Raw genomic sequence first — 18534 nt, forward strand, 5'->3', positions numbered from 1 at the left:
CCACGGTTGCTTGCTTCTTTAATGTCCAAGATAAAATACCTAATCTTAGTGAGAAAACGTATCCTGACATACTCTTCCTGTCATCCATTGTTCCTGCCCAATCAATATCTGTGTAGCCAATCATCCTTGAGTTAGTCATGGTTTTGTACCATATACTAAACTCCTTTGTGCCTTGTAGATATCTTAAAATTCTTTTTCTTACTCCATAATGAATCTGACTTTTTGCATGAATCTTGATAGAAGACTTGTAGCATACATAATGTTTGGTCGAGTGGTTGTGAGATACGTGATACTTCCAATTAAACTCTTGTAGCGTGAAGAATCTACCTCTTGTGCTCCATCCTTTTTTTGTAGCTTCTTGTTTACCACCAACGGAGTAATGACAAGTGAACAATCATTAATCTTGAACTTTTTAAGTAGAGCTTCAATATGTTTCTTTGGAGAGATAAATATACCTTCTTTTTGTTGTTTCACCTCAATACCGAGGAAATAGTTCATCAAGTCAAGGTCGATCATTTCAAATGTCTTCATCGTGTCTTCTTTAAATTCTTTCGTCATCTCCATATTGTTTCCTGTATAGAGAAGATCATCGACATATAAAGAGACAATGAGATGGTACTAACCTTACGCCTTAATATATAGTGTTGGTTCACTCTTGCTCTTCATGAATTCTTGATTGATGAAGTATTGATCAATCTTGCTATACCATGCTCAAGGAGCTTGCTTTAAGCCATATAATTCCTTTTTAAGTCTTAGTACTTTTCCTTCATTGCCTTTATTGATGAAGTCCTATGGTTGTTCAACATAAATATCTTCTTCGAGCACTCCATCTAGAAAGGCTGACTTTGTTTGACATCCAATTAATAAATGTTCCATCCTTTTTGTGATGCAAGATCTATTAAAACTCTAATTGTATCTAATCGATCAAATGAAGCAAATGTCTCACCGTAGTCTATTCCTAGTTAATATGAGTAGTAGCATTTAACAATCAATCTTGTCTTGTGCTTTTGTATAGTTCTATTAGGATTAAGCTTTGTTTTATATATCCATTTCACTTCTATGATGTCTTTTCCATGAGGGCAATTTACGAGTTCCAAAATGTTATTCTTCTCAATCATTTTAATCTCCTCTTCCATAACGTTGATCCATACTTCTTGATTTGATATTTCTTCATAACAGTTAGGCTCAATTATATTTATATTGCAAGTTTCATATACATGTCTAAATTTTCTGTCTCTTCTTATGATTGTTGCACTAGAAATAAAATGTTGCGTTTAACAACTTTTTCTTCTTTCCAATTCCAATAAGCATTTTCATCATAAATTGACTTAGAAATAAAAAATGAAACTCCAAATTAATCTTCCAACATTACGCATTCCTACTCTTATCAACTAATTTAAACTACTCTAATCCATGTAAAATAATCTTATTTTCAAAATAGTCTTGATTTTAAAATATTATTATTTTGATGAATTTTATAAAATGTGATATATCAATGTATGTTGCATGTTGTAAATATTTATCAAGTATATATTAATTTTTGAAAATCAAATTTAGAATATAAAAGGATATTTCAGTTACTGGTTTTATTTTGAAAATCGGATACTAATTTATATATTGATCACAATTTCATTCCCTTATTTCAATCATTGCATTAGTCATTTAATATCAGTAACCAAGATCATTGGAATTAATTGTAGTTGATCCTTAAATTAGTCATCAAATAGATCAGTGACTAATCCATAAATTTGAAGCAGAAATGTTGGAGGGAACAAAGACGATCCATCTCATCTTTTCTGGAAGTTCAAGAATTTGATGCCATAGGAAAAAACAAACAAGAAAAGGAGAACCCAGGCTAAGTGAACAATAATAACCACTGGGAGGAAGTGATGGTCATAACCAAAGGTTTTCTTAAGCAGTTCCTTCAGCGCCATGTTTTCAGCTCCTGGGATTTCCACTTCTGCATTTTCATCACCAAGTTGAGAGGTAACAATGCCATACAGTGTCCAAGCATTAGGAGTAAGCCAATAGTACCATCTCCACCATACAGGAATTTGCTGTAACATTTAGGAGAAACATAAGCTTCTGTATAAACAAACCTGGTTTCCAACATTATATATTATGAATTAATATATCAAAATAGTAGAGCTATCGTACCGTCCTAGGAATGACAAAGCCAGAGAACGTGTTCCAGATGGATAAGAAGAAGGCATTGCAAATGGCTGCAACTTGGAAACTCGGTGTTAGGGCAACAATCATCATCCCATATAGTGTGTAGTAGATCAAACAAACAAGCATGAAGTAGTAAAATGAAAAAACTTTGGCCGCTCTCCATTCAAACCCAATCAGGGAGTAGATTATGACACTGAAGACTGTTGTTTGAATAGCGTTATAAATTGTCTCCACTGCCACCTACGAAATCAGTTAGTGCAATAGCATACATAAAGAAATCTATGAAGGGAATCTTTGTCTCACAACAAAGATACATAAACTTACTAACAAAACACAATTTGGATTTGTAACTTTCTCTTTAAAATCAACAAAGTTATGCCTTGTCTTGTACGTTTGTACCTGACTAATTGCATAGGTCAATGTTGAATACATCCCTGCTGCTCTTTCACGATACAATACGGTTCTTTCTATGTCAACAATTGGCTGCACTCCCATAGTGTTCTGGGTTCCAAGGAACATCACAGCAGTATACATGGCTCCTAGAAGATCCCATACATCTTGTTGCTTTTTTCTGGCCATCAAATTAATTAGTTTTGCAACATAAATAGTCAATATGAACTTGAACTTCAGTTTATCTTTCCAAGGCCATAAGAATAGCAAATACACTTGTAATGAAATATTAATTAACTTACATATTTTTGGCTTTATTCAGGAAAATTAGACCAAAGAGTAACGCAATGAGTATTGTGAAGAAGAATCGAGTGCCATTGTAGGAAGGATTTCTCCAATAAGACCAATACTGTTTCCAAAAACAAGCCTTGCACTGCACAAAGAATGACTGGGAATATTTGGTTGGGAAGTGCAAGTCATTGGAACCTGGTGGTGGTGTACTGAGTTCTTTGATAAGCTCTTGATTATTTCTGTAGAAAGTATAAAGAAAATAAAGTTACTATAAAGCTAGAGTTTTCGTAACTACAGTAATAAATCATAGGAAAAGACTTACAGGTAAAGAGTAGAGTTAGTGTAAATCTCCGAAAAATCTATGCCAAGTTGAGCTTCATATGAAGGAGTGCTAATCTCAAGCATCCATGTTGCAGGATTATAACCATCGTTGATTTTTGGAACACCTGGAATAGCCTATAGAAAAATATTCATTTATATATTTAAATAAGAAAATATTGGCACTGAAATTATAAGCTGCCCACTCAGAGAATAAAGCCAAGGTATATTGATATCATAGCTCCATTAAAATGACAGACAAAAAAATTTCAATATACTTCAAAATATTCTATGAGCTGCTGTGAATGATAACCAAGAGGTCCAGCATAGATAACTTTTCCTCCTCTTTTCATTAAAAATAACTGCAATAAAGAATAAATAAAATTTGAACATGTTATTATGTCAGATAGAAAAACAATCACCTAAAGCAACCAAATTCACATATGAACTCTAATAATTTCATATTACCAATTTACCTCATCAAAAGCTTCAAAAATGTCTATGCTTGGTTGATGAATAGTGCACACAACGGTTCTGCCAGTGTCCACTGTGTTTCTCACAGTTCGCATAACAATAGCAGCGGCTCTAGCATCAAGACCAGATGTCGGTTCATCCATGAAGATAATTGAAGGGTTGGCAACCAATTCTACCGCAATTGTAAGCCTCTTCCTCTGTTCAATTGATAGACCGTTTATGCCTGGAAGTCCCACAAGTGCATCTTTGATTGATTTAAGCTCAACCAACTCCATAATTTCTTCAACAAACATCTGCATCATCAGAAAAAAATGAAATAATTAAAAGTATTAGCCTCACAATATACTAAATTCATAATGGCCAAGAAAATATAACAATTTAAGGTTGTCCCCACACACCTTTCGCGTCTGTGTATTCACATCTGAAGGAAGGCGAAGCCATGCAGAAAATAGCAGTGATTCATAGACAGTAACATTCGGAGAATGAATGTCATTCTGCTCACAATAACCACTGACACGAGCAAATGTTGCTTGGTTCTTTGGGTAACCTGATATGCTAATATTTCCTTCGATGTATCCGCCTGTTTTTCTTCCAGCTAATACATCCATAAGGGTTGTCTTCCCAGCACCACTAACACCTATAAGTGCTGTCAATACCCCTGGTCTAAAAGCACCACTTGCATCATGCAGTAGTTGAAGTCTATCTTCATCGATTCCTTCACTTTTCATTTCCTGATAAACATAAAGCAAAGCCAAAAGTATGAGGGAAGAATAAATCACATGAAAGTGATATTACAATATTATTTGAAGATATTCATTCACTCACGGCTGGCATGTCTACATAGTAGTTCACATGATTGAACGCAAGTGAAAGAGGTTGAAACGGCATGACCATTCCTTTTCTTCTTTCTCGATGAGAAGCATTTCTTACTGCCATGTCTATTCCCTGACCTCCTGTTTATCAAAAGGACATAGTATTGAATAATTGAATCAATCAATAATTTGAATTCCTTGAGAATAACAATCCATTATTCTTTTAAAAAACTGACGCAATGTCATGAAAAAAGTTATACTCAGTTTAAAAACTCAAACTATTTAAAAGAATAGTGCGACCAAAAACATGAATGTCAATGAAATATAATATGTAAGAACGACACCCAGACAATTTTTAAGTAGCAATGAAATACACTTGAATGAGCAAGAAATACCTTCATTCTTCTTGTCATCTTCATCCGTGATGAATGCTTTTGAATCACCAATAGCTGAAAATTTTGTTTGATTAAAATGGTTTGGCAGTGTTGAAAATTCCATTCATTTATAGTGTATTAAAATCTAGAGATATATGTTACCATTCAAATAGGTCAATGCAACAATGCAGAGAAGGTTGAAAAGAAGAATAAAACCAAACAACGCTCCGATGCATATCCAAAACCAGTAATCTTCAGTGTAAAAGCCTCGAGACTTGAGAAGCACTTTTCCAACCGTAGCTGCGTCAAATCTAGAGTCTGTATTTGGCTGAAAATAATACATATTTGACAACTCTTGGAGTTAATGGAATTAATTTAGACTCCGAATTTGTTTTTTGTATTTGAAAGTATGTAACATGGGCAATGAGAAAAAAGAAAACATTTCTTACTTTACTCCATCTTTCATCTAAAAATTCATTTAGTACTAAAGCATTCTGACCATAACTCATGGGAGAAACATAGTAGCCCCATTTCAACCATGGTTTGATATTATCTGCAGGCATGAAAGATGAGTAGGAAACAAAACAATTCAATCTCAATGTTTTTATTTTACGTTTCATATATCTAAAAGATTAAGAAATGAACGACGATGTCTCACTTTTTGAGACAATAAATCCTCCAAGCACAAAGACGAGTTGATATATCAAACCACTCAGTATATTAGAAGCAACGTATGTTCTACCGATTACACCAACCAGCCGGAATAGAGAGATAGCCATCTGATGGACGCCAAACAATGTCAATAGTTGTTTGAAAAATCTGATGAAACAGAATGATTGGTGTGAGTTTTAGAATTTTTCATTTTGAAAAATAGTAGCCAAAGCAGGAAAAGGATGGAAGCAAACCCACAGGACCTGCTAGCTGAAGGAGCAAATCCAATCGTGTAGTATGTGAGAACAATCCATATTGTTGATTCCACGAAAGAAATGGGGATCCTGAGAACCCATATAGGTAAGGCAAAAGCCCATGCAGGGTAAAACATGAAATCCCTTTGTTTGTGAAAGACAGGAAGCCTTGAAACAATCATGGCTTGTTCTGAGAACCCATTGAACATTATGTTCACTAGAGAAAAAAACAGTGCACCAAAGAACTTTCCCCCATCTTCAACTGTGCCCACTGGCATTTCAACTCTAAGGAACACAGTAAAACCTAGAATAGACAACACAACTAACTGTATTATCCTGAATACATACACAAACATGTCACGTTTCATAAGCAACCATTCTCTTGAGAAACAAGCCTTCAGTAGTTCCCAATTTGATATACCATACTTGTCTTTAACTAAGGCTGCTCGGTGGGTTTGCCTCTTATCATAAGGAACCTTAAACTCAGTATCAAGCTGTTCTCCTACGTGAAACAAATGGAAAGACTCGGCAAATTCTGGAACTGAAACATACCTATATGGTTCATCCTTTCTAAACCAATACTGTTGCTGATCTTTCTTAGACGTTACTTCTTGTAGAAAGTCAGCAACTCCCTTTCTAGGAGGACATTTGAAACCCATGTTTTGAAAGAACTGTAGCACATGTTGACGTGGACCCTGGTACACAATGTGACCTTCTGAAAGTAGGATGATGTCATCAAATAGTTCGTATGTCTCTGGTGGTGGTTGAAGAAGAGATATGACCATGGTTTCATCCATTATATGAACCATTTGGCTCATGAACTTGCATATCTGAAAGGTGGTGGAACTGTCCAGTCCTGTTGATATTTCATCCATTAAAAGTGCTTTTGCAGGTCCTACCAGCATCTCCCCTGCACTCAGTTACAATTGAAGCAGTAAATAATATTGAATATACAAGCTGTTAGAGGCCAAGATTTTAAGCCATTGACCACAGAAAGAAAAAAAAATCAGAAGAAAAATGTTGTTAACAGCATTATTTTTTACGCTAATTGAACTAAATCATTTTTAATTTAATAATTTTCATGTATTTTACTTTTGATTCTATAATTTTGTGAAGAATAACTATGTGATGTAATTTGACCTGTTGTTACCCGCTTCCTTTGTCCACCTGAGATGCCCCTTCTCATGTTATTACCAACCATGGTCTCAGCACATATATCCAATCCAAGTATCTGTTAGAGCACCAGAGAACGTACGTGTAAACACAAAAATTAAATATATAATAACTCTTGTTCTTTACGTAACTTTATTCATTTTTTAATCAATAGAAAATAAAGAATATTTGTTTTATAAGATTAAATACAATTAAGGATTTCTGACCAATAATATGAGTATCTACTTTGGGTTTCAATTCTTATTATCAAATACCCAAATCTGTGTGTTTGCTTTTTTTTTACCATTCATTGTAATCATGTTTATTTATGAGCTGTGTGAACTAAAACTAACCTTTTTTTTCGAATTACAGAAAATTAAAAAAAAAATCATTTTGTATTAAATAGTTCAAAAATTAACTCAAATTTAATAAATTAAAAATGTATTTAAGTTTACTTATTGCTTTTTGCTTTCTTTATTATAAATAAAACATGTTTTAGAAATAAATTGTTGATTTTCATAATAAAAAGGTTATAATTTCTATACAATTTAGATTTATTTTGCTTATGTATTCTATTAAATATCAAATATTACACGTATTTATGTTTCTTTAATGAATAGTGAGTACAGCACTTTAAATCATTAATAAATGACAATTAATTTGGTTCGTCAGAAACATTTTTTTAATTTAACTAAATTATTTTTATTGATTTTAATGATGATGTGAGTACATAATCTGCCGAACCTTCGTGAATACATAAACTTTATGTACTATTTATAAGATAAGTGGAGAAAACATGAAGTTAGGCAACAAAATTACAAACCTTAAGAACATAATCTGTTTGCAAATTGGTTTTTTGACCAGATATGACAGTAGCCTTCATAAATGCATCAATGTCAGGATCAGGTTTGATTCCTTTTTGTTTCTCCCTTCGTAGAAGTTCTTCTAACATTTCATACCTCGTCCCAACACCTAGACAACGTCCTGTAAAATCTAATGTCTCTCTCACTGTCATTTCTCCATAGTGAATATCATGTTGCCCAATGTAGGCACAAGTTTTTCTACAAACAAATTCATTAAGCTCATGCCCACAGTAACTTACTCTCCCACAAACCTGATCATCGTAATAATATAAATTTACAGTAAAAAAATAAAAACAAATAACAAAGATATGAAACCAGACAGTGAACCTTTAAATCTGGGTCAAGCTTCCCTGCAAGAGCTAGAAGTAACGTTGTTTTCCCTGCACCTGGAGGACCTAGAAGTAGGGTCATCCTGATATATAAATTACCATGTTATATAAAACAAGAATAAATCTTAATTTCATTAAATAAATAGTAAGTAAAAAATAGAAAATCTACTTTGTCAGTCAATAAATATAATTTTCTTCGGAATAAAAAAATATCCATCCATCTTTAGAAACTGGCAATTAATAATAATATTTTTGGTTAATATATTCACCCAAAATTATTAAGTACCTTGATGGTTTCACAATTCCACTAACATCTTTTAGAATACGAATTTTTCTCTTCTTGGAAGGTGCAAGGCCAACCAATCCCAGAATCGTCTACCAATAACCACAAATGAAATCCAAAATAAATATTATAGAAAATATCACAAAATCGAATTTAACTAAAGCTTAGGCACGTTAACAACTTTAAAATGTATGGTATTAAAGCTAATCTAATATAAAAGATTGTCTTGAAGATATATAAAAATGATACAATGTTATGTGATATATAAAGAGTAATTTTTGTAAACAAAATTATAGAAGGTAAGTATATCATAACTATGATTTGGAGAGAAAAAGAAAAAGAAAAACTGTTTCTTCCAATATATTTCAGTTCTAGATTTTAGAAAAACAAATGGAACTAAAGTACCTCAAAAGTGTTGAGAGCAACATTAAGCAGGGTAGGAAGTGATCTATTTCCAACATGAACATTTCCCTCCACTGATAGATTCTCGTATCTGATTTCAATTTCTGGAATTCTAATCCCCACTCTGCATGATAACAATTCTCAACAAAGTCAGGAAAAAAAAAGTAGCTATAAAAAATATTGACCACTTAATAACGAACGACAACATCAATAATATCAGCAAGAAACCCTAGTAACACAGCATTAATAACACTGGAAGCTGAAACATCAAAGAATATTAACAATAATAGTGATATGATGATGATGGTAATGACATATAAAAATAACCTATCAATTCTATCTCGAAGTTTACGAAGAAATTTCTCATTATCATCATCGACAAATTTGAGTAAACTGTCCAACAGATGCTTTTTGTCTTGCAACCTAAGATGAGCGACGTCAACTTGCCAATGTAGAAACTTTCCATTGTCAAGCACTACCCTCAACAACCCTTTTCTTATGCGGTCTAGCGTAGGTAAACGTTCGATCGCAGCCCATTTGAGATCCTCCTCATTATCTTCTTCCTTGCTGCGTCCACTCCTTAACAATGGAGATGACGTCCAACTCTGTTCGTAACCCAACGAAGGCCAGCTATGGCGATGCTTTTCTCCCATCACCAAATCATTTCTCGCAGATGTGGATGCCATTAATTTTCAAGAATGATAAGCCTGTTACATATAGAAGATTCAGAAATCACACTGCATGTTTTAAAACCTTGATGGTTTTATAAAAGTGAATAAAAGAGACCAAACAGCGTGCATGTGTCAAATAGGTACAGCTATTAACTTACGAGAAATGTTGACCGTTCTTTGAACTTTAATACTCACAGCATGAATCTCCTTGGTCAAAAGTAGATAATAATTACAATAGCAAAAATGGATGACTTTTTAAATATATAGAAACACCTTATAAATTTTATCATGAAAATAATAATAGGTTTTCCGACGATTTTAAAAATCCATATATAATAATATAGTTAACCTTTATTAAATTCATTTTAGATTAAATAAAGTTATATTGAGAGAAGGAATTGATATTAAATACCACTAAATAATTAAAAAATTTATCGGCACAATATTAATTAACAATATTTCAGTGGATTTAATCTGTTCAATTCCTAATTTAAAAAATTTACGTAAATTCCGTATAAATCACAACAATGACAACATTAGAAAAATTTAACAAGGTTGGTAAGTTTTAGATATAAAAAACTTACAATTTATCATTTCCAATAAGAACTTTAATTAGTTCAAATTACATAATGTATTACTATATTATAAGCACATAAAATAAGTAAATCAAATCAGTTTTTCAGCCAACTCTCTCTCTCTCTCTCTCTCAAATTTCATACATATATTTTTATGTCTTCACATTTTCTTATTTTCTTATGTATTTGCATGTAATGAAAAAAAAAAAAAACTTATGAATGCCTCAATTAATAACATTGCATACCTTTATTATCTATGCGTTAATCAACACTTTCACTTCAATTGATAAATGCAATTGTTTATTAAATTGTTCAATACTTCACAATAACTTTTAGAATATCAAACTTTTATTGTAAATTGCATATTCATCTACATTTAAAGACTATTCTTTCACACACAACAAATGTAAACTTAACATTTTGTACGTTAGAGAATTATACATGTAAACAAACTTTACAATAATTAGAGTAATCCTTGTCTAGTTTGACCAAAATTTTCTCTATCCAATTAAAAATAATATTGACCAACTTTTGATGAAAAATAACGTTGTTCTTGTTCATTTAAAAATAATTCATGCAAATATCAATCAAAAAGTAATCACGAGGAATGTTAATTAGAAAAATATGTGTGGATGTTTGCCAAAAAAAGATAACTCCATCGAAGTTATATAGAAAAACCTTCGCTAACGTCTATAATAAATGAAATTATAATAAGAGAAACATGATCTCAACAATATCAACCAAGAATAATTCTTATTAAAGGCTGTGACTCCTAATGAGTATTCTCACAGGTAAAACTACTCTCATTTTAAACTACTTTCTCAAGCACTCACCTATTTACATACTCAGTGCAGATTCCAAACTAATGTAATAAAACTGATATGATATGGGTTTGCTGAGACTATCTTTTTTGGAAATTAAGAAATTTGATGCCATAGGCAAAAACGAACAGGAAGAGGAGAACCCAGCCGACATGAACAGCAGCAACAACCGGAAGGAAGTCATACTCAAAACCAAAGTTTTGTTTAAGGAATTCCTTCAGTTCCATGTTTCCATTTCCTGGTATCTCCAATTCTGCAGTTCTGTCACCTAGTTGTGAGGTAATTAGGCCATACAGTGTCCAAGAAACAGGAGAAGCCCAATAATACCATCTCCACCACACAGGAATTTGCTGTGTAACATTTAGCAGAAACAAAATTAGATTTGTATCCAAAAAAGAGTCATTTCTAGAACTAATTAAATTATGACTTCCATGTCAAAATGACAAATCACTTACCACCCTGGGAATGATAAAGCCAGAGAACAAGTTCCAGAAACTCAAGAAGAAGGACATGCAAATGGCAGCCACTTGGTGACCCGGTGTCAGTGCTACAATCATCATCCCATACAATGTGAAGTACATAAAGCTCATGAATAAGTAGTAGTAGAACCAAAAGTAGTTTGTTGCTTTCCAATCAAACCCCATCATTGAGAAAAGCATAAGAGAATAAATGGCTGTTTGAATTGCATTATAAATTGCCTCTATTGCCACCTGCATAATCAATGAAGTGTCATATGAAGATTTTTCATTTCAAGAACAGCATAAGCTAGCTTCAATAACACAAACAAATTGGATTTATTAGTTTTTTGTTGAATTTATCAAAAGGGTGTCTCTATGCCACTCTTTCTTTGCTTTTGTACCTGGCCAAATGCATAGGGCAATGCAGAGTACATCCCTGCTGCTCTTTCACGGTAGAAGATAGTTCTTTCAATGGCAACAACTGGTTGTACTGATGAAGCATTCATGGCTCCCAGAAACAACACAGCCGCGTACATGGCTCCCAAAAGATTCCCTAAATCTTGTTGTTTATGGCTGCCATCAAAATGGAATAGTAACTTGAAATGCAAATTTTGTTGTGAAAGACTATGACTTAATAGACAAGTTTGGTAACATACGTTTTATGTGCTTTATGCCAGAAAATCGCGCCAAACACGAATCCCTCGACTATTGTCATGAAGAATCGGACACCGTTATACTGAGGATATCTCCAGTAAGACCAATATTGTTTCCAGAAGTTAGCTTTGCACTGAACAAAAAACGATTGGGAATACTTGGTTGGGAAGTACAAATCCTTGGAATCTGGTGCTGGAGTACTAAGCTCCTCAATAAGCTCCTCGTTCCTCCTGAAGAAAAGTACAGAGAAAACAGATAGTTACAAAGACAGAATTATTGTAACATGAACTCAAATACTAAAAGTAACATAAATAAAGCATGAAAAATCATACCTGTAAAGGGTAGACTTAGCATAAATCTCTGCAAAATCTACCTCAATATTAGCCTCAACTAAAGAAGAGCTGATATCAAGCATCCATGTGGCCGGATTAGTACCATCCTTGATTTTTGGAACACCTGGGATAGCCTGAAATATATGCACAATAGATATAATTATATGAAACCTTTTCTGATTTAAATAAAAGAACCCAGTGCTGCAAAAGTGTGAAGCAAGGTAAGGTTGATCTCAAAGAAAATATACAGATAGAAATGCTTCAATACTCACTTCAAAATATTCTATTAGTTTATGTGAGTGGCGACCAAGAGGTCCGGCATAGATAACCTGTCCTCCTCTTTTCATCAACAAAAGCTGGAATTAAAAAAGACAAAGTTATATGCAATATTCTTCCAAAGAAATAACACACACACACACACACACTCTATAGCCTATACAGTCCACACTTACCTCATCAAAAGCTTCAAAAATGTCTATACTTGGTTGATGAATCGTGCACACAACGGTTCTGCCAGTGTCCACAGTGTTTCTCACAGTTCGCATAACAATAGCAGCAGCTCTAGCGTCAAGGCCAGATGTTGNTTCATCCATGAAGATGATTGAAGGGTTGGAAACCAATTCTACAGCAATGGTAAGCCTTTTCCTTTGTTCTGTTGATAGACCATCTACTCCTGGAAGACCCACAATTGCATCTCTGATGGGGTTAAGCTCAACCAATTCCATAACTTCTTCAACAAACATCTGTNTATCCGAACAAAAATAAAACAAAATTAAAAATATTATCATTAAAAATTTACTTTATTAATAATGGCCGAGAAAATATAATCTTTTAGTTTATCCCCCGCATACCTTTCGTGTTTGTGCATTTACATCTGAAGGGAGGCGAAGCCATGCTGAAAATATTAGTGATTCATATACAGTAACATGTGGAGAATGAATATCGTTCTGTTCACAATAACCACTGACACGAGCAAATGTTGCTTGGTTCTTTGGGTAACCTGAGATGTTAATACTTCCTTCGATGTATCCACCAGTTTTTCTTCCAGCTAATACATCCATAAGGGTTGTTTTCCCAGCACCACTAACACCCACAAGTGCTGTCAATATGCCAGGTCTAAAAACACCACTAACATCTTGTAGTAGTTGAAGTCGATCACCTTTGACTTCTCGACTCCTCATTTCCTGATGTAATATAGAAAGCATGAAAACAAAAACAGAACATTTACTATGAAGAAAAATGAACAGGCTTGAATTAAATTCAACTATGTATGACAATTTTGATCAACATATAAAAACATTTATTTTACAAGAACAATTAACATGACATAAGATTTGAAACAGAGGTTTTATATTAAATCGGTTATGTACTCAAGAAAGCTAAGCTATTAATTAATTCAAAGTGTTTGTAACGTGATTAAGTTATGTTACATGAGCAAAAAGATAGGGAAATTTTTTGTTATCATAGCATATACGGAAGTAAACACTTTCTGGAATTCAGTGACTTACTGCAGGCATATCTACGTAGTAGCTTATATGGTTGAAGGCAAGTGAAAGAGGTTGGAAAGGTAGAACCATTCCTCTTCTTGGTTCTTGGTTCGAAGAAGTAGCAATTTCTGAAGAACTTCTCACTGCCATGTCTGTACCTGCTATTTTCAAAACAATCAGCAACGTGAAAGGAAAGGTGTCTGTCACTGAATTGCACGAGAACAACTTGCAACTACACATTTTTCTAAATAACAATAAGATGCACTTGGTTGAAAGGTTTGAGAACCTTCAAGGATTTGCCGTTTCGAGGATGACTTCTTATTCTTTTCGTCACCTTCATCCGCGATGACTGTTTTTGAATCTCCAAAAGCTGAAATTTTGGTTGGTATTAAAGGTATTTATCAGAGGTGCAAAATTTACTAAATTAAAGACTGGAAATCAAAAGGGTGTAACTTACTATTCAAATAAGTTAAACACAAAATGAATAAGAGGTTGAAGATAATAGAAAACCCAATCAAGGCTCCAATGCAGATCCAAAACCAATATTCTTCAGTAAAGAAGCCTCTAGATTTTAGAAGCGCCTTTCCAACTGTAGGTGCATCAATTCTAGAGTCTGTATTCGGCTGTAAAAGATAAAGAAAAACGATGTTTAACAATGCTTAAAGTTCATAGAATATAATCAACTAACGCCTGAAACAAATTCATCTTGATGTCTGCAAGTATGTAACCAAGCTATGAGAAAAATGAATTCTTACTTTACTCCATCTTTCGTCTAGGAATTCATTCATTACTATGGCATTCTGACCATACATCATAGGAGATAAATAATAGCCCCATATCATCCATGGCTCAATGTCATCTACAAACACCAAAAAAAAACATGTTGCAATAGTTCTAACTAAAAAAGAAGAATTAAGAAAAGCTTAACATATTTTGATCCTACTAAAGCTTCACTAAACTAAGAGATCTATCCAAAATTAAAAAGTGTCAATGACTTACCTCTGGAAATAACAAAACCTCCAAGCACAAATATCAATTGTAGGGCCAAGGTACCCAGTGTATTAGAAACAACTAGTGTTCTACCAGCTGCGGCAATAAACCGAAATAGAGAGAGAGCCATCTGATGAATGCAAAAAAATGCCAAGAATTGTCGGAAAAATCTGATGAAACAAAGGGAAAAGTGTGGATTAAGAAATTTTTATCATTCTAGTTTGGGAAAGTTTGAAAATTTGGTTGAAGTTGCTTTCCAATGCCAAACTGTAAAGTCGTGTTTATTACCTGCTAGCAGAAGGAGCAAATCCAATTGTGTAATATGTAAGGATAATCCATATCCCTGATTCCAAAAAGGACAGAGGGATCTTGAGAAGCCAAATAGGCAAACCAAATGCCCATGCAGGGTAGAAGTTGAAATCCCTTTGTTTGTAAAAGACGGGAAGCTTAAAAACAGTCATAGATAGTTCTGCCATCCCATTAAACATCACGTTTACTAGACTAAAGAACAATGCTCCATAGAACTTTTGTCCATCATTAACAGTTCCTACTGGCATTTCTGTTTTAAGGAACACAGTAAATGTAATAATAGACATGATTGTTATCTGTGATGTCTTGAATATGTAAACGAAAGCACTGCGCTTCATAAGTAGCCATTCTCTTGAAAAACATGCCTTCAATAGCTCCCAGTTTGTTATACCGTACTTGTCTTTCACTAAGGCAGCAGGGTGGGTTCGGCTCTTATCGTAGGGAACCCCAAGCTCAGTAGCAAGTTCCTCTCCTATGACAAAGGAATTAAAAGCTTGCACAAATTCAGGAACTGAAACATATCTGTAAGGTTCATCTCTTCTTGACCAATATTGTTGCTGGTCTTTCTTGGATGTCACTTCTTGTAAAAAATCAGCAATTCCTTTTCGCTCAGGACACTTGAAACCAGTGTATTCAAAGAACTCTAGCACATTATCACGTGGACCTTGGTACACTATTTGACCTTCTGAAAGTAGGATGATGTCATCAAAGAGTTCAAAGGTCTCTGGTGCTGGTTGTAGAAGAGAAACCACCATGGTTACATCCATTATATGAACCATTTGCCTCAAGAACTTGCATATCTGGAAGGTGGTGGAACTGTCTAACCCTGTTGATATTTCATCCATAAATAGTGCCTTTGCTGGTCCTACCAGCATCTCCCCTGCATCCATTTGCAATTAAAATAGATATTATAAACTGATAAGATAATCACAAATGCTTATTAAGAAACCATCATTTGAAAGACTGAAGTTAGTTCCTTGTTACGATTTGAAAAACATATACATTTTTAAGGAAGGAACCTCTAACATACAACATGAATTAGTTTAAATGTTTAGTTATATAAAGTGGTGATATTAAAACTTTGTTTTATTGGTTGTGCAACTACTAAGAAAAAGTTAACCTGTTGTTACTCGCTTCTTTTGTCCACCAGATATGCCTCTTCTCATTTCATCTCCAATCATAATGTCAGCACAAATATCCAACCCAAGTATCTGTCAGAATATAATAGACGACAGCTTACATACAAGCGGGTAAAATAAAATCATACGGAGAATGTTTATAATTTTGAAGTGGAGACACCAACCTTGAGAACATAATCTGTTACCAAATTGGTTTTTTGACCTGATAATGCTATAGCCTTCATGAATGCATCAATCTCAGGGTCTGGTTTTATTCCTGCTTCTCTCTCCCTTCTCGACAGTTCCACCAATGCTTCATACCTTGTGCCAATACCTAGACAACGTCCTGAAAAATCTAATGTCTCCCTCACAGTCATTTCTCCATAGTGAATGTCGTGTTGACTAATATAAGCACAGGTTTTTTGTGGAACAAATTCATTTAGCTCGTGCCCACAGTAAGTGACTTTCCCAGACACCTGATCACATCTCAACATAAAGCTCACTTCATGTTAAAAAAATATACACATGATATGATGTATGATTGATGTAAACTGATTTGTAAACAGAAGAATGAGAACAAACCCTTAAATCACGATTAAGTTTCCCTGCAAGTGCTAAAAGCAATGTTGTTTTCCCAGAACTTGGAGGTCCCAAAAGGAGAGTCATCCTTAGATAAGCACCAAAGAAAATAAGTCAAATATGGTAATAAAAAAAATCATAAAATTTTCTGATGCTACTAGGAGTCAACATCCTCCTTCAACTAATGAAAGAGTTCATAAAAGTAATTTTCCCCTTTGTAGAACTTGGCTTTCCAGAGGAAACAATGTAAAATACAGCACAATCAAGATCAATCCATCTTTGAAACCAAATTTGGATTTTTTTTAGTCTAAATCTACCCCAAAACTAGTTCAGGGGTGAGGTTTGTCTATTAGTTATATGCACTATTTTGGTCATATCATTATTTGACATGAGATTGAATAGTTTTAGACTTCTGTAGGCATCTGATCGATAAAGACTCAATAACAGGCATATTAAAACGAATCATTAGAATTCTAAGATCTTCTGAAAAACATTTTTCGATGTTATTCTGGTGAAACTTTTGATAAAACTACCTTGACGGTTTAACGATCCCACTAACATCTTTAAGAATCTGAATTTCCCTCTTCTTGGACGGTGCAAGGTGAAATAATCCCAGAACACTCTGCCGAGTGTAAACAAGATAATCAATCAGACAAAGCATTAGTATAGTAGCAGTAGCCATAGCACTGAAATCCAATGCAGAAATCGGCTTATTTTTGAATCCCAGAACAAAAGTCTTCAATTAGAAACAGACAAACAAGTACCTCAAAAGCATTGAGAGAAACATTAAGCAGGGAAGGGAGTGCTCTACTCCCATCATGCACATCACCCTCCACAGATAAATTCTCGCACCGAACTTCAATCTTCGGAATTTCAATCCCCACTCTACAATAAAACAAACACAAACCAGGTCAGAAAAAAATGATAATGACAGAGAGAAACGGCGATATATAACTAAATAGAACAGTAACTTTAGCCATGCACCTATCGACTCTATCTCGAAGTCTGCGTAGGAATTTCTCATTATCTTCCTCGACAATCTTGAGTATGCTGTCGACCAAGAGCTTCCTGTCGGGTAAGCAAAGGTTGGAAACATCGACTTCATCGAGCACCACATTTCCATCGTCGAGCACGTGCTTGAGCATGCCTTTTCTCATGCGTTCAAAAGTTGGCAAGCGTTCTATGGCGGCCCATTTGAGCTCTTGCTCGTCGTCCTCGTGCGTGTGGCGACCACTCACATTAAACACGTCGGGCGCCGCCATCCACGCCTCCCGGAAACTTCCCGTCGTCCAGCTCCGGCGACTGCTCACCGATGCCACCAAATCATCCCCCGCAAGTGCCGACGCCATTGGTTTAAATGGTATCTATATATGGTTGTTGTTATGAAAAATATGTGTGTATAGCATGGATCTTAATGAGATGCAGCTGGTTCTTTGTGGAGTTGTTAAGATACCCGGAGTTAGCAGGGACTAGAGAAAGGTAAAAAGTTTGAGTTGTGAGAGAAAGTTTGTGTATTTATAAGGTGGGTGGTGAGAAATTTCCCTGACCAACCATGGAAGCTTTTGGTCACGAGCATGCTAAGTGAACAAATGTCTCTTTCAATTAATTTACTTGTCTAGTTTTCTTGTTCTTTTTCACTGAAAAAGATTCTTTGACCATCCCATTTAATTCTGCATTAAATATACCGTTTTTTTATATAAAATATTATATTAATATAATAAAAATAATGTAAATAAAATATTATAATAAAAATAATTTATGAAGTTGTAAAAAGG

General features: G+C 34.3%; 2 protein-coding genes across 3 annotated transcripts; both read right to left on the reverse strand.

Annotated features, from left to right (window-relative positions):
* Nucleotides 1-1715: 1715 nt before the first annotated feature.
* On the reverse strand, nucleotides 1716-9451 carry LOC106756935 (ABC transporter G family member 39-like). Its single transcript, XM_022779022.1, has 20 exons — nucleotides 9093-9451; nucleotides 8769-8889; nucleotides 8367-8455; nucleotides 8079-8163; nucleotides 7712-8002; nucleotides 6877-6967; nucleotides 5746-6646; nucleotides 5490-5650; nucleotides 5286-5384; nucleotides 4994-5149; nucleotides 4853-4906; nucleotides 4471-4598; nucleotides 4044-4376; nucleotides 3648-3938; nucleotides 3450-3533; nucleotides 3176-3309; nucleotides 2865-3092; nucleotides 2572-2743; nucleotides 2158-2412; nucleotides 1716-2057 (listed from the first exon to the last, which is right to left on the reverse strand). The coding sequence occupies exons 1-20, from the start codon at nucleotides 9449-9451 to the stop codon at nucleotides 1788-1790; spliced, it is 4302 nt and encodes a 1433-aa protein (XP_022634743.1). The 3' UTR covers nucleotides 1716-1787.
* Nucleotides 9452-10680: 1229 nt separating this feature from the next.
* On the reverse strand, nucleotides 10681-18309 carry LOC106757976 (ABC transporter G family member 39). 2 transcript variants are annotated; one of them, XM_014640847.2, is made up of 20 exons: nucleotides 17744-18309; nucleotides 17524-17644; nucleotides 17293-17381; nucleotides 16763-16847; nucleotides 16366-16656; nucleotides 16183-16273; nucleotides 15042-15942; nucleotides 14763-14923; nucleotides 14519-14622; nucleotides 14221-14386; nucleotides 14050-14133; nucleotides 13785-13921; nucleotides 13128-13460; nucleotides 12729-13019; nucleotides 12549-12632; nucleotides 12277-12410; nucleotides 11947-12174; nucleotides 11692-11863; nucleotides 11288-11542; nucleotides 10681-11182 (listed from the first exon to the last, which is right to left on the reverse strand). In XM_014640847.2, exons 1-20 carry the CDS (start codon nucleotides 18106-18108, stop codon nucleotides 10913-10915), a joined length of 4362 nt encoding a protein of 1453 aa, XP_014496333.1. In that variant the 5' UTR covers nucleotides 18109-18309; the 3' UTR covers nucleotides 10681-10912. The 2 variants fall into 2 exon arrangements, with proteins under 2 accessions (XP_014496333.1, XP_022634986.1); XM_022779265.1 differs by having other exon boundaries at nucleotides 13785-13924.
* Between the last annotated feature and the right edge of the window lie 225 nt (nucleotides 18310-18534).

Source organism: Vigna radiata, chromosome 3 (genome assembly GCF_000741045.1).
Source record: "Vigna radiata var. radiata cultivar VC1973A chromosome 3, Vradiata_ver6, whole genome shotgun sequence".
In the NCBI taxonomy this organism is placed as follows: domain Eukaryota; kingdom Viridiplantae; phylum Streptophyta; class Magnoliopsida; order Fabales; family Fabaceae; genus Vigna; species Vigna radiata.

Excerpts from the sequence above, each read along its gene's own strand:
- LOC106756935 (XM_022779022.1), bottom strand. The coding sequence starts at position 9,451 with ATGGCATCCACATCTGCGAGAAATGATTTGGTGATGGGAGAAAAGCAT. Across the intron at positions 5,150-5,285 it reads ATTTTTAGATGAAAGATGGA|ACTCTAGATTTGACGCAGCT; the intron begins GTAAAGTAAGAA and ends AGCCAAATACAG. Across the intron at positions 3,534-3,647 it reads TTTTTGAAGCTTTTGATGAG|TTATTTTTAATGAAAAGAGG; the intron begins GTAAATTGGTAA and ends TCTTTATTGCAG.